The sequence below is a fragment of the Branchiostoma lanceolatum genome, chromosome 16 (assembly GCF_035083965.1).
Source record: "Branchiostoma lanceolatum isolate klBraLanc5 chromosome 16, klBraLanc5.hap2, whole genome shotgun sequence".
NCBI lineage: Eukaryota > Metazoa > Chordata > Leptocardii > Amphioxiformes > Branchiostomatidae > Branchiostoma > Branchiostoma lanceolatum.
The window spans coordinates 5,186,274-5,200,749 of NC_089737.1; the positions used below are offsets into that span (position 1 = coordinate 5,186,274).

Here is a 14,476-nt window from a genome sequence, read left to right on the forward strand (position 1 = left end):
GTTTACGTCTCTGGGGCCTTCACCTTTGACACTGCACATGTGTAGCAGCAACCGTGAACTAGCTTATGACGGGCGCCGGCCATCTTGGGATTCTGACAGTTTGCCCCCCCCCCCCCTATGAACGAGATAGGCTAAACCTGTATTACAACAGCTTGTGTTCCTTCCAGGCTGCAGTAACAACGATGGTCACTAGTCGGCGCTTCAATACCTCCATCAGTTCCTTAAATAATTATGTAAACTACTTACAATTTTTCTCTGACAATGACTACACTTGAACGCAAACTTGCAAATATTTGCTAACAGATGACTATTTCTTGTATTTTTCAAAAATTTCTACCAGATACCCGCTGGCCAAGACTGAGCTTCATTCCGGGGATGAAACAGGTCACATACCTCTGGGACGTTCTGACCGAGAGGGGAGCATGTCCGGGTCAAAGGTTCTTGGAGTGGTTTGGTGACGTGCTGGATACAAACTTGAAGAAGCGGGACATCCCTCTTGACAGGGATATCACTTTTGATCAGGTAAGTATTCGGTCTGTCGTTGCAGAGTCCTTCCGACTGTTTTCTTTCTCAATTTACCATGTTCTTGTTAATTTTCCCCTGTTTCTGCCCTGCAATAAGAAAAAAAAAGGTAAGAAAACAGTAACTTGAAAAAGAAAACAGCTAGAAGGTGTCTGCAACGAAGCCTAGTATTTGGTCTTTTGTTGCATGTAAACTGCGTTTGGCGACTGTTGTTGCGAATCCTGCATTTCGCACAGTGTAGATCTATGTAGTACTGTATTTTTGCTCAAAATGATTTTGAGCATCTGTGTAAAAATGTTGATATACATGCTCACTCACTTATATGGTTGCTATCAATTGAAAATATATATTTTTATGTACTCATTTTGTCGGTGTTACCAAGTCAGAAAGTTATATATTTCATACAGGGGGGGGGGGGGCACCGATGTGACTATTTAGCACACTTGAAAACACTATTTTGTTTTATTTGTAGATCTACCATGTTCTCGGTAAAGAGTTGTGCATTGTGGCCTTCAACATGAACTACAACCGGGAGTCCTACTTCCACGTCAAGACCACGCCCGTTCTCAGGGTCCGGGAGGCAGTGCGCATGTCCATGTCCATCCCTTGTAGGTATTGAGAGAGAGAAAGAGAGAGAGAGAAAGAGAGAGAGAGAGAGAGAGAGAGAGAGAAAGAGAGAGAGAGAGTGACAAAGAGAGGGTGAGAGAGAAGGTGACTGAAAGAGAAAGAGAGATCGACGGATAGATCTAAAGATAGCGAGGGGATGAGAGAGAAGGAGAGGGAGGGAGGGAGGGAGGGAGGGAGGGAGGGAGGGAGGGAGGGAGGGAGGGAGGGAGGGAGGGAGGGAGGGAGGGAGGGAGGGAGGGAGGGAGGGAGGGAGGGAGGGAGGGAGGGAGGGAGGGAGGGAGGGAGGGAGGGAGGGAGGGAGGGAGGGAGATCGAGAGACAGACAGAGAGAGAGAGAGGGGGGGAATTCAATGTTTGTAGCATAATAAATTTATTGCACAACAATTTTACAAGGTAAAAAGTATAGCATCCGCTGGTCATTATAAGATAACATTCTATTAGGCTAATCACATTCCATCAGAATAATCAATCTATCTTATGCAATATGGTGTAGTAGTATGGGATGACAATGGGATTTTACAATCATTGTTTCTAACGCCTATATATTCTTTAATATATTTTCCATTGTATACTATACCGGGGTTGTTATATGTCATTATGTACTTAAATTTTCTATTAAAGTCCATTGAGACAAAACCTGTTAAATCCAACAACCGTCACCTTGTGATTTTCTTGTTTTCAGTGGTTTTCCAGCCATTTGAGGCGATCGACTCAAGCTACATCGACGGCTCCACTAATGCCAACTATCCAATCTACGCCTTTGACGGTATGTCTAAATATAAATATAGATATGAATATAGAGGTATATGTGGATGTGAATGTGAATATAGATATAGATATAGATAAAGATATAGATATGAATATAAATGTAAATGTAAATGTTAATGTAAATGTAAATGTAAATATAAATAATCTGAGGAATTTCATGTAGTTTTGGGATGTTAAGAAAGTCAATCAAAAGTTTATGATTCGTTTCTCCATTTTTAATTTTTTTCCCCTGGCAATTAAGAGCCTACAGATTCATAAATACGTGCCTAAATGTTTCTTTTGATGAATGAAGACATTTATTTATTCTATTACAAAGTAAGCTGACAAGAACAGTAATGAAACTTCACACCATGCATATCTATGAGTTACAGGCTGGTACCTATCCATGGATAAGGAAGACACCTTCTACCAGCGTCTTAAGATGATGGAAGACGTTAGACCTAAGGAGGTGGATAGGATCTTCTATCCGGAATATAGCATGGAACGATTCCAGTCGAAAGGGCAGGAGGAATGGGAACAGACGTTGGGATGTTTGGTGGTGAGTTGGATTCTCAAAATTTAAAAGCATGAGATAGTTAGGAGATACCCTTTTTTAATTATTTTTATTCATTAAGCTTCACAGAAATCTGAGAGGTGTTGGCAACAGGATCGATATGTCCTTTACATTGCCAAAACCTCTAGAGTACAATTAAAAACGAAATATCGTATCATACCCTTTCCAAAACATCTATATTTACTCAATTATTCATGTTCAGCACACACAGCCAGGGCTGCCTAGCTAGCCTGTTTCTATTACAAACCGCTAGCCCTGCTGACAAAGACAATACATTACATATGAATTTTGACATGGACAGCATAACGAACTGTAACAATATTCTAAGTACATGTACATAGAAACTATTGTATATAAATGATTTAAAATAAGTCGAGAGGTCAGGGTCGTACATATAATGTACATGTATTGGTAGCTTAAACAGTCCAGGTGTTTCCTTTTAAAGGAAGCAGTAAAGAAAACATATTAGAATCATGGTGACTTTAGAATCATAGTGTTGTTGTTGTTGTTCGTCTGCAATGATTGACTATGTCTTCACAATTTTTTGTTGTTGTGTATTTCTTCTTATATTTAATAAAACTCTACATGTTTTCCCAATGACTTTAGTTCTCCAAAACAGACCGCGAGCCATACCAGGATGAGTTTGACGATCGTCTGTTGAAATTGATGAACAAGGACCCAAGTTTCAGAAAGACAAGACCTGATACGGAAAAGGCCAGGTAAGTGAAAATAAGATCACAACAACATGCACATAACATTCACTGTCCCTTTTTACGTTATAAATTCCCCCTTCTTAATATCAAGGCTCGTCGTGACAGCATATGTTAAACAATACTAATTGGACTATATTATATTATGTTATATTTTATTGTACTGTGTTATTCTCGTCAATTTCTATTATGCTATGTTATGTTATTCTTTATTAAAATTTGCAACAAGACAATACATATAGTGGAGCGCCAGGCAGCCAAGCTGATGTCATGTTACATTATATTGTATTATATTATATTATATCACATTATATTATTCATATTACTGATGAACTCGAAACAAAATACATAATCTAAAGGAGTCGAAACTATTGTGTATATTTCATGCCTTAGTATTAGGCATTTTGCTTACTTGCTTTTACAGGGCCTTTACAAAATCAACGGAAAAGCGAGAAAAGCAGAAACAGAAGAGTGTTGAAGGGTTTGCTCATCTGGTGGACAAAAAGATCAAGGGCCTTATTGAGGCTATACATGGGGAGGATATTGATGAAGGGGCCGCCCACTTTCACTGTGGTTCCCATCAAGGACAGGGAACAGTATCAGACGTAAAGAAATATCATTGGTTCTAAGATTATTTGGAGTTTCTTTTAACACAACCAGGTAATCTCACCTGCTGACGTTTCGGTGTCTGTCAGACACCTTTTTCAGAGCTTCTGACTGGAGTACTTCTTCTAACCGCTATAAGTAGCCGATGTAGGTGGCGCTTTTATGGCGAGAACGGACTCCCGAACGTGGCTGAGCTTGTATCCCCCCTCGTCTCGGTTCATCACTGGTGATGACTTCCTGATCCATACTGCTTCCTTAATCCAACGAATGCGTCTGTTGTCCTCTCTGTCTATTACTTTTGCCCCCTCCCAGTCAATGACGCAGTTGTTTCTTGCAATATGGTCCGTGACTGCAGATATCTTCTCTTCCTGTTGTGCCTGTCTTTTCTGGGATCTGGTGCACTTGACAGTATCAATTTTGGTAGCTTCCTTTTGGTGTTCCTTCAGCCTAGTTCCAATGGTCCTGCCTGTTTCCCCAATGTACTTCCTCGCAGCTTGCGCATGTGTTAAAAGAAACTCCAAATATCCTATGCTCTACCAACCTGATGAAACTATTTTCGGAAGATCTTGAGTTCTTATATTGAAATATCTTTAAACAACTATCTTACAATGTATGAACAATCGTACATGATAATAACAGTATAGGGGTTACAATGTAGTCATGTATGGGCAATTCGGTCTCGCTTTTGGAATGATGTTAAAACAAATTGAGATATATAGTCGGATATAGGAGTTTGACATGACAACAATACATAGAAAATATCATTTTGTGTACCATTATTTTCATTCTAACCAGGAATGGCACAGTGACGCTGTAATATGCTTCATTGTTTTGTTTTCTATATATTAGGTAAAGGAATCTTAGTCCTTGCCATAGCTACATGTCATGTGTATGCAATTATTATAAAACAAATTATCTCTACAGAGCCATGTGAAGAAGATCAGCGTCGAAGAAGCAAAGAAACATTTTGACAAGGTACAATTCCGTGATATTATTTTCATAATTTCCAAACCGATACAATAACATACGTCGATGAAGGTTACACATCCAGGTTGTACGCTAGATAGCAGTTACTCAATGACATGCAACTGGATATGATTTTAGAAACAGTCAGGCTTTGCAAGTAGTATCCACTATATATATCCGTCGTCATTCTTATTGAGTAAAATCTGTAGACCAGTAGGTTTTAGCCAGTATTAGTGGATGCTACCTAGCTGAAACGGGGGTGTCCATGTGGTGTAGTGGTCTGCGCTTCTGTCACTTACTACATCTGGTTCAACTTACTTGGAACCAGAAGGCCCGAGTTCGTGCCCGGGAAGGACACCTTTGGATAAGAGGCGCATTGACTCATACCAAAGACTTTATAGAAGTGGAAAAAGAACTGGTGCATACTTCTGAAACAGTATGGAAGTTAAACACACTCCACTGCCAGTGGACTAGCCCCCTGCTGCAGTGATTGCACCACAGTGAGGCCCATGGCTATAAAACGGGGATGGGCACCGCCCTATACACCTTATGGTGTGGGAGGATTTTAACTAACTAACCTAGCTGAAATGCCTAATTGTTTTCAGTTGCATGAGTAACTGCTATTTAGCGATATGAGAACTGTTTTCTTCATTGCCAAGGTGAAGCGTATCAATTTAATAAAAAGTACACTTCACCTCTAAAAGCAGTATTTTCATGTGTCTTTTTACGCCCGATTATTTGACAGATCTTCACCGAAGACGACATGGCTGCGCTGCCGGTCAACTCAAAAGACGAGGCGTTTAAGATGCTTCTGTTGGACCACAATGGACAGGTGAGGTTTTGTAAACATTAAAATAGGCCTTAAAATGTATTATTACAGCATAGCATCAAGGTTGTCTATTTATACCATTGGTTTCTCTCGCGTCTCCAAACCCTTACACATCGGCAGCCTCGCTTTGGTGCAAACTCACGCACGTTCACGCCAAGAATGTGCTCTCGCGGGAATACAATTCAATACAATCAAAATGGCGACAGTATCTGGAATGATTTCTCTAAACAGATATATAGTGATCATATGCTTCATGTGGAATAGAATTTAAGTCAGAATTTCAACATTTCGATAAACCTATGCAGATAATTCTATACATATTTGTGATATGCAGTCACTAATTTACATATACAAGCTATCTGTAGATACTAGTATTATCATTCCGATCTAGCAGTACTTTATATTGTTTTAAAGGGCGATCGTAGCCTCCCTAGCGGGCTCTCTGAGCCTTTTAGGGCTTATAATATGCGGCATTGATCATGATGATGATTGCATTGACTTCTTCCCTGGCTTAATGGTTACGAGCTAGCTACACAAATGACCTAGTGCCACCCTCCTAAAAGCAGGACCCCTATCGTTTGATTCGTTGGCTCGCTAGCGTAGGGGCCCTGCTCTTTAGCCTCGGTAGACACGGTTCTGGCGCCGTTACTGACAGTTGCTCATGAATAATTAATGAGCTATCCTTATTTGGCACAATTTGGCGGTTAATTTGTTCTGAACCAAAAGTATCGTAACGTAACCTGATTGGTTGATAGCTTCCTAGCGTCCTTTGCGCTTTTGCTCTAGATGAGGTTTAGCAAACCCTCTGATTGGCTGAAGCTGTTTTGGTGGCGACGGCGCTAGAACCGTGTCTACCGAGGCTAAAGAGCAGGGCCACTACGCGAGCGAGCCGACGAATCGAGCGATAGGGGTCCTGCTTTTAGGAGGGTGCCTAGTATAAAAAAGTGGTCGATGCAAAAAGTGTATTATATCAAGCCAAAGGCCAAAAAGGCCCAGAGAGCCTGCCATAGAGCCTATGATGTGCTCTGGAGATCTAAACTGTTTGCACGATATGTTGATTCTAGGTAACTGATGACAGGATCAAGAACATATATTGGAACTACGCGCCTCTAGAGCTGGCCAAACAGGACATCCTTGGAACAAGGCATGTCGAAACAAGTGCACAATTCCTCGGGGCACTCCACGAGTTACTTGGAAGCACAAACAAACTGACGGTACGAGCATTAATGTGTGTGCATGTAGAGGGGGGAGGGGGTTAATGGGGCCCAAAGCAATATTAGGGCCCCAAAAATGTTTTTTGAAATTTCTGAAATCTTTATGGTAGTGACATTTGCTAATACTTTTCAGCTCATTTGCGTAATAACTTCATATTTTTAGCATTTTAGAACCTCGCATAAACGTGCCGTACGATGATCCCCTTAGTGTCGCGAGCCTACAAAAACAAACAGCGACGAGTTCTCCCATCACAACTACAGCGTATTTTTGCCACATGGACGTCGCTATACATTGTTATAGTTTTGTTTAAACTCTGAACTAATCATGTATAGAAATGACTTAATAACTTGACTTTGTAAATCCTATTTTTGGGCCCTATTATTGCGATGTTCCCCTTTAAACATACCGACAAGGTCGTCCACCTTGCTAAAGCTTAGTCTTCAGATTTTAACTCTTCTGGCAGGGGGTAGCTGAGAAATGGATACCTAATGATAGCTGTAGGCGAATGTTACATATGCAACCAGTAACCTCGGAGTGACCTTCACTCCTTGAAGTGACTTTGAGATCTTGGTACGTGGTGACCATTGAGAAAAAAAAAAAGACTGGACATCTGTTTGTGGATGGGGCGTTTTCTTCAAAACACAATTGGTAACTTTCTGCCAGATTTCTGGGATTATCAATAAGTATCTTAGGAGGAGTGAATTTTATTTTAAAACGTTCATGATGTTCAACATCTAACAGTCCATAAGTTTTTCGAGATAAAGTTACCCTTTCCTCATTAGGCATTTATATTTAATGTTCTTATATGACCAAATTAAGGTGCTAGCATCAAAGGTCATCTGAGTTTGTAAAATGCACAAATTTTAGAAATCAACTGTTCTCCAACTAAAAACAGTCATTCACTGGAACGCTGTTGTTGTATCTTTAGAGGGAAGACATCAAACGAACCATAGCTGTGGATGTGGACTACGTGGCATCCCTGGACTTCGACATGTCGCCGCAGGACATGGAGTTCCTTATGCAGGTAATTCATTAGACTAGTACCAGCCACCGTAAGCTTCCCGAACTCTCCTCGGTACTGGGAGCGTTGCTCGCCCGTCCGGGCCAACAAGGGCACTCCGGCGATTTTTTTACGGGATTCAGTTGAAGGCCAATGTTTAACAGAGAATCATATGTAGATTTTCTCGCAGTTTTTAAACTATATTTAACTATTCTAGACATATGATTGCCGATATATGTCAAAATATTACCTCCATCCTTGTGTATGTAGTAGTAAAATATAAACTTACATTTCTTTCTGCAGCAAGGAGTGACGGCTACCACAGCGTACATCATGGAGTATGTGGAGACCATGGATCCACCGACAAAAGATATATAAGCAAAACAGTTGCTCAAGGAACTGGGAAAAATTGAAACAGACGTTTCAGACGGTATCCGCCATCTTTCATCAGTGACTGTAGCGAAAAGTCGAACTGGAGAACCAGGTTTTTTATATACCAAAACTCTGAATTGAAATGTTTATGAGGCGGAGACAATTTAGGATGGTTCAATAGAAGACTAAGTCAGTTGCACAAGTATCTGTTTTAGGCATATATTACTACCTGGATGTCTAACCTTCATCTACGTATCAACGAACTAGAGTTAAGTATTTGTGCCATATATACTTCAGGTTTGCTATGTTAGTTTAGCGATTATGGGGTCTTTTTTTAGAATATGAAGTGGTAATGAATTTTTCTTTTTATTTGAGCTGAATGTGTGAGAGCTGTGTGCCGATTTGTTAACAATGTAGAGTACGCTAGCGACCCCGAGAACACCCCTCCCCAAAAATGGTATGGCGATCCTGTGACGTCACAATTCAAGATGGCGGCCACCACACATGCCAACGGATCCAACAAAGGTTTTGCTACGCAAGCATGTAAATATACTATCAACAAGACTCTCAATATCTCCCAAGAGAGGACACTGAGGGAGGGTGAAGGGCGTAGTTAGTATGAGTTTGCCTTTAGCATTGATTCTAACTGCTTGTATTGGGTGCGGTAGTATCTGGTAAGACATGAATATGTCAATTTTTTGATAGATTATGAGACTTTATGGCGACTCAAATGTGGAATATGGGCACATTTTAAATCCACCAACTAAAGACGAGTAAGGGCCACGTTTTCATCTCGTGAGAAAGTCATAGAAAACAAACGTCAATTCTTAAGCAACTGTTTGTATGTTTTTGCAATTGGTGATTACGTGTACTGGGATAGAGGTGAGGTGATACGATTTTTTTCGATTTTTTTTTTAATTTTTATCAAAATATTGATATTCCTAAAGGCATGACGATTTTTAAACTGCCAGAATAGCGTCCTAATGTACCTCAATATACTTAGACATGGAAAATGTACTTTAAAAGCTCGTAGTACCTTCTCTTAGTTATAAACAAGTACCAAATGTTTACAAATAAGCACTAACTGTAATCATTGTGATAATAAAATGGGATGGTAGCATGTGTCGGTTTGAATTGTTTTCAATATATTTGTAATGTTCAAGCAGTTATGTTGATATTAGCTCAATCCACACGAGGTACATCCTCAAAACACACAACAAAATTGCTAAACATTCAAACAACATTTAAATTTTTTTTTATGAACGTATATGTTTATTCACATTGTTTTCTCCAGTGTTTGCTATGAAAACGTAAATTCAAGCAGTTATTCTCTCCTGGACCTCAGATTTAAAAATAAGTTTTAAGAAACATCTTTACATCTTTGCTTGGAAATTCAACAACATATGTCTAAGGATCTTTAATTAAAGTAGTTTAACAGTTAGCTAATTAATCTCTGATAGGTATGTCTAACAGAATAATATGTCTGGTTTGCAAGTGATCATGAGATTTCAGATTTGTAAAAAAAGGATCGAAATATTGCATAAAATAGCGTAGCTGAATATTCATATATTGTACACAATATGATTTGCTCGGCCTGAGTAAGTACCGACAGCAATCAAGCCGAGCTCGTCTTCATGCAAAAGATTAAAGTAAATCGGTTATCTTAGAAAAATGATTTATATGACTTCAAAATAATTTGCAATGGACATAGACAAAACATACAGTACTAGTGAGAGACCAAAACATTATAATGCTAAAACACGTGAAAAAAAAACCAGAGTGAAAAATTTGTTTGCAATGATAACGATAAAGTCAGTAACTTCTGCAAAAAGATAGCAGAATTGTGATAACTTCGAAAGCTGTTTTATTTGACTTCAAAGTATTTTGTACATATCAAAATGCACAATAGATATCAAAAACAAAACGACCACAAAGAGGTTATAGGCCTATAATGTCCTTGGTGGCCCAACATAGAGTTTCGTAATTATTGCGTTCTTAGTTTCTTACGTAAAACTCTCATATTATATAACGCAGTCGAACTAAGATATTACCCCTGCGAAAACCTTTCAACATTCTAAAACACCATAGAAGACCTATATACAGGATTTTCTAGAAACCCTGAGAAATCTAGTTTATTGCTTACATGTATATTGAATCACAACTCAATACAACGCCCCTTATATGTGTGTGCTATAAACAAACTGAATATTCGATATGTTTTTTTAAACCTCATATATTGCTTTGGAAGGTATTTGCATGAAATCATACCACCGATATTGAGCGTAGGTGGGAAATTTTCTTTAATATTGATATTTTTCTAAATTAGTCTGCTGTTCTTAAGGCAACACAATCTAAACGACCTTATAGGGGAACGCTGCTCAGTTTTGCGGAATATTTGTGGCAGTGCGTGTTGACCGACAGGGACACACCGCGCCGAAATCTTCTGTCTATGAACGTTGGAAGTCAACATGGGGACATATTGAGGTATTTCCACCTTGTTTTGATTATTAGTTAGTTAAAATCCTCCCACACCATAAGGTATATAGAGCGGTGCCCATCTCCGTTTCATAGCCCTGGGCCACACTGTGGCGCAATCACTGCAGCAGGGGGCTAGTCCACTGGTAGTGGAGTATGTTTAACTTCCATACTTTTTTAGAAGTATGTACCATTTTTATGAAGTCTTTGGTATGACTCAATGCGCCTCTTGTCCAGAGGTGTCCTACCCGGGACTTGAACCCCGATCCTTCTGGTCGAAGTAATTTGAACCAGATGTGGCTAGTAACAGACCACTACACCACAGGGACACCCCAAGCTTGTTTTAATACCATTTTAAAATCTTCTTAGAGATAAACACACATACATACACACAGTCCGGAAGCACATACACACACACCCACTCACAGTCACACGAAAAAAACATACACACGCACACACACAGAAATGCACATTAAGACACACGCATACACACCACACCCGAAGATACCACAACGCAGTAAAAGTATTTTAGCGTCTAACACACACACACACACACACACACACACACACACACACACACACACACACACACACACAAACAAATACACACACTAGCACAGTCACGCACGAACACACAGTACGCACGCACGAACATAAAAACGCACACGCGAGAAAATATGTCACAACGCATAGAGAGCCCGAAGGCGTCTGTGAACAGTGTTCATCCAATCCTAGATCTAGATCTCAAAATACAGCCTTGCTGTTAATCATTGTTTCGACCTGTCAGTAAAATCCCAGACACTATATTAAAGGGCGACAGTAATCATGGTAATGTGCTAAAAACGACATGCGCTTCGTAGGCGGTCTAGATGCACAGCTTTCTTACTCGCTTTCCTTGTTATGAAATCAGGTTTGCCAGCTGCATGTATTTATACGTATGGGCGAAAATTATTTCAGTTTACATTGTGAAAAGAACAACAAATCGTTACAACTCGGCAACTGTAGGAACGGCATCAAAGAGTCTGCACTATTTTATCAAGAAGCAAAAAGATATACCGTTTTGTTGTACCCCCTTTTTACTAAAGTTGTAACAGTTGAGCAACTAACCATGCATTCGGCAGCCAAGAATGTCATACGTATAGCTTAAACGAATGTGACTGATACAGAAATGTATTTGTAAAGTTTGGTGTGTCAATTACGAGTTAATCTCTGTGATGACTTTCAAAATAACCAATAGAACCCAACGTATGCAGTGGGGTAAAAGATAGTGAACGCTATCCATTCTCCAAGCAGAGGTTTCGTATGGGGGGCTAGGGGTGTCCAGGAGTTCTATCGCTACCGTTAAAAATCCCGAACACCCCTAGACTCCATCGCGAAATCTGCTGTTTCGCGTCAACCGTAGGCGCGGCACAGCATAGGGGAGACTAAACAACTACAATAAATGCCAGTAAAGCATGTAGACGTATGGGGAAGTGAAGAAAAAGAAGGTGTCATTATCTCAGGAATCAAAACATCAGACTACAAAAACTTACCCTCAAATACTAACCAGTTATGTCAACTGTCATCAGATTCATTCCTGACTAATTCTATACGGCTATTATCTAAATAAACCCCCATAATGCCCATATTTCACCAAAGATCCCACCAAAAATGTTTTTCAATGGTTCAAACCCTGTTTTTTACTTGGCTCCAGGGGGCTCAAGTGAAGGGCGCGTAGTGCGCAAGCGCGTACATCGTAGCACGCTTGAGACAGCTGCCACGGTTTACAGCGTACGTCTCAAAAACAATATATGTCTAGACAGACTTGTAGACAAACGATATCATATTTCTATTAAATATGTATGCATCTTCCTCATCTGCCCTTGCGTAGGTATGGTGCTGTTTCTTTTGAATATTCTGTCAAGGGTGAAAAACAATTCTTATTGACAGGGGCATCCAGCATCGACCATCTTCAAAAGGAAGATGAAAGTATGAAATTCTTGTGAATAAGACATAATTTTTTTGTTATTTGAAGACGGTATCAGTATTTCTATTAATATGCATGTTCTCCCGTATGTCCCTGAAAATGTGAAGGTAACTTAAATGTTAAGGCCACTATTCGGCGCAGGCGCACAGGGTGCACTTTGAGCATATGCGCATTGCATGCTGCCTATCTAAAACTTGTAAGAGCAATTTTCGTGGAAAGTGTTGCTAAAATCTTGCATATGAATAAGGCAGTGCATAGTATCCCAAACCGTCGAATACCTTAAGCGAGAACAATGATGCGCTTTTAAAGATCGGCCAAACGAATATACAACTCATTAATGATTTAAACATACGTTTTGTTATTTGAAGACGGTATCAGTATCTTTATTAATATTCATGTCCTCTGGTATATCCTTGAAACTGTGAATGTACCTTAAACGTAAAGGCTACTATTCGGCACAGGCATCCAGGCACTTTGAGCACATGTGGCTTGCTGCCTATTTAAAACTTGTAAATAATTTTCGTGGAAAATGTTGGCGCAATCTTGCATATGAAAAAGACAGTGCATAGTATAGGCGTTTTCATTTGGTCAGAACGCAGGGGTTGTCCCATCTTTAAGGATGGAGATATACAGATTAATGACTGCAATGCTTTGAATGTCGAGCTCTAATCGGACTCTTTACTTAATAGGCACTTGGCTTATGCTTAGGTCCCAATTACGCCGGTGCCCGTCGGAGGTGTAGTCCCGGCCGGGCCCCGAAGCCACAAATTTGTCCCGGGTTTGTTTGTTTGTTTGTTTGCATTGGTGTGTTAGCTACTTATTTGAATATTGTAGAAGTGACAAAATGGAAGGGGGAAGATTGGGTAACCGGTGACTAGCAGGATGGAATGGTTGGATTGGCCCGTTCTATTAGTTTATCCTTACATTACCCTGAACACAGTTGGCTATTAAACCTCTGTACTTGGTAGAGGCTGGGTTCAAGGTCGACTGTATGTAAATCCGTACAGCTTGCACCCAGCTGACATAAGATTTCTTTTCAAAAGGGACATTTTGTTTTTATATAAGTATTATAGTTTAAATAACGTCTGATGAACGAAGCTTTTTGTATATCATAGAGGTTTGCTTGTCATGGCTTGACGTTTTATTCCTGTTGTAAAGATACCCTACGCTAGTTTCCTAACATAATACACAGGCTCGATTCATGACTTCTGAATACATATTTTATATTTTTGAAAGGCAATTTACACGGCCTTTCTCCGCTCACTTTACCTAGGTAATCAAATGTATTATCAGTTGCATTATCCTTCAGAAAAAAGCACATTATGAGCACAAAAACAAAAAAAATTTCAAACGTCTGGTAAAGGGTCTAGCAATCATGTAAATTAAAAAAATCATACTTGGAAATAATACTTCTATTCCATGCAATGTTCATACAAAAAGTCATGCGCTTACACGTTTTTTGATTCACCAATAGCCTTGATTATTACTATGTATACTGTTTATCAGAATGGGGCCCGGCTAGCTTGAAGTGCTCACAGTGACCTATGGCCTTTGAAACTAGAAACTCGTGCGTGCTTCTCCTTGATTTATACCTTTGTAAGGGTCATGCTGTTATATTATATTTTCTAACAGTGAATGACCCCTGAGCCTAGTATTTAACAAGTAGATCCGCATTTTGTCGGTTAAAGAAGCACAAAAGCGGCCAGGCGTCTCATCAATAAAAGGCGCATGTGAATAATCGTACGGCGCTGGAAAATTTTGAACATCGCCCGACGCTCTGCGATAGTTGATTTTACCTACGACCTACCTCGATTTATCTACGATCATCCGTGCGATGTATGCGAAATGCTATCGTACGATCGTAGGTG

General features: G+C 39.8%; 1 protein-coding gene across 1 annotated transcript; it reads left to right on the forward strand.

The window, feature by feature from the left end:
* Positions 1 to 345: 345 nt before the first annotated feature.
* LOC136422284 (uncharacterized) lies at positions 346 to 9,043 on the forward strand. Its single transcript, XM_066409948.1, has 11 exons — positions 346 to 522; positions 995 to 1,130; positions 1,831 to 1,914; positions 2,288 to 2,454; positions 3,076 to 3,188; positions 3,604 to 3,784; positions 4,710 to 4,760; positions 5,497 to 5,583; positions 6,645 to 6,794; positions 7,724 to 7,819; positions 8,099 to 9,043. The coding sequence occupies exons 1-11, from the start codon at positions 376 to 378 to the stop codon at positions 8,171 to 8,173; spliced, it is 1,287 nt and encodes a 428-aa protein (XP_066266045.1). The 5' UTR covers positions 346 to 375; the 3' UTR covers positions 8,174 to 9,043.
* Positions 9,044 to 14,476: the final 5,433 nt, after the last annotated feature.

What these genes read in the sequence shown, in the direction of transcription:
- LOC136422284 (XM_066409948.1), top strand. Translation starts at nt 376, where the DNA reads ATGAAACAGGTCACATACCTCTGGGACGTTCTGACCGAGAGGGGAGCA. An exon ending in GACAGGGAACAGTATCAGAC is followed by an intron (nt 3,785 to 4,709) that starts GTAAAGAAATAT and finishes TTATCTCTACAG; the next exon opens with AGCCATGTGAAGAAGATCAG. An exon ending in ACATGGAGTTCCTTATGCAG is followed by an intron (nt 7,820 to 8,098) that starts GTAATTCATTAG and finishes TTCTTTCTGCAG; the next exon opens with CAAGGAGTGACGGCTACCAC.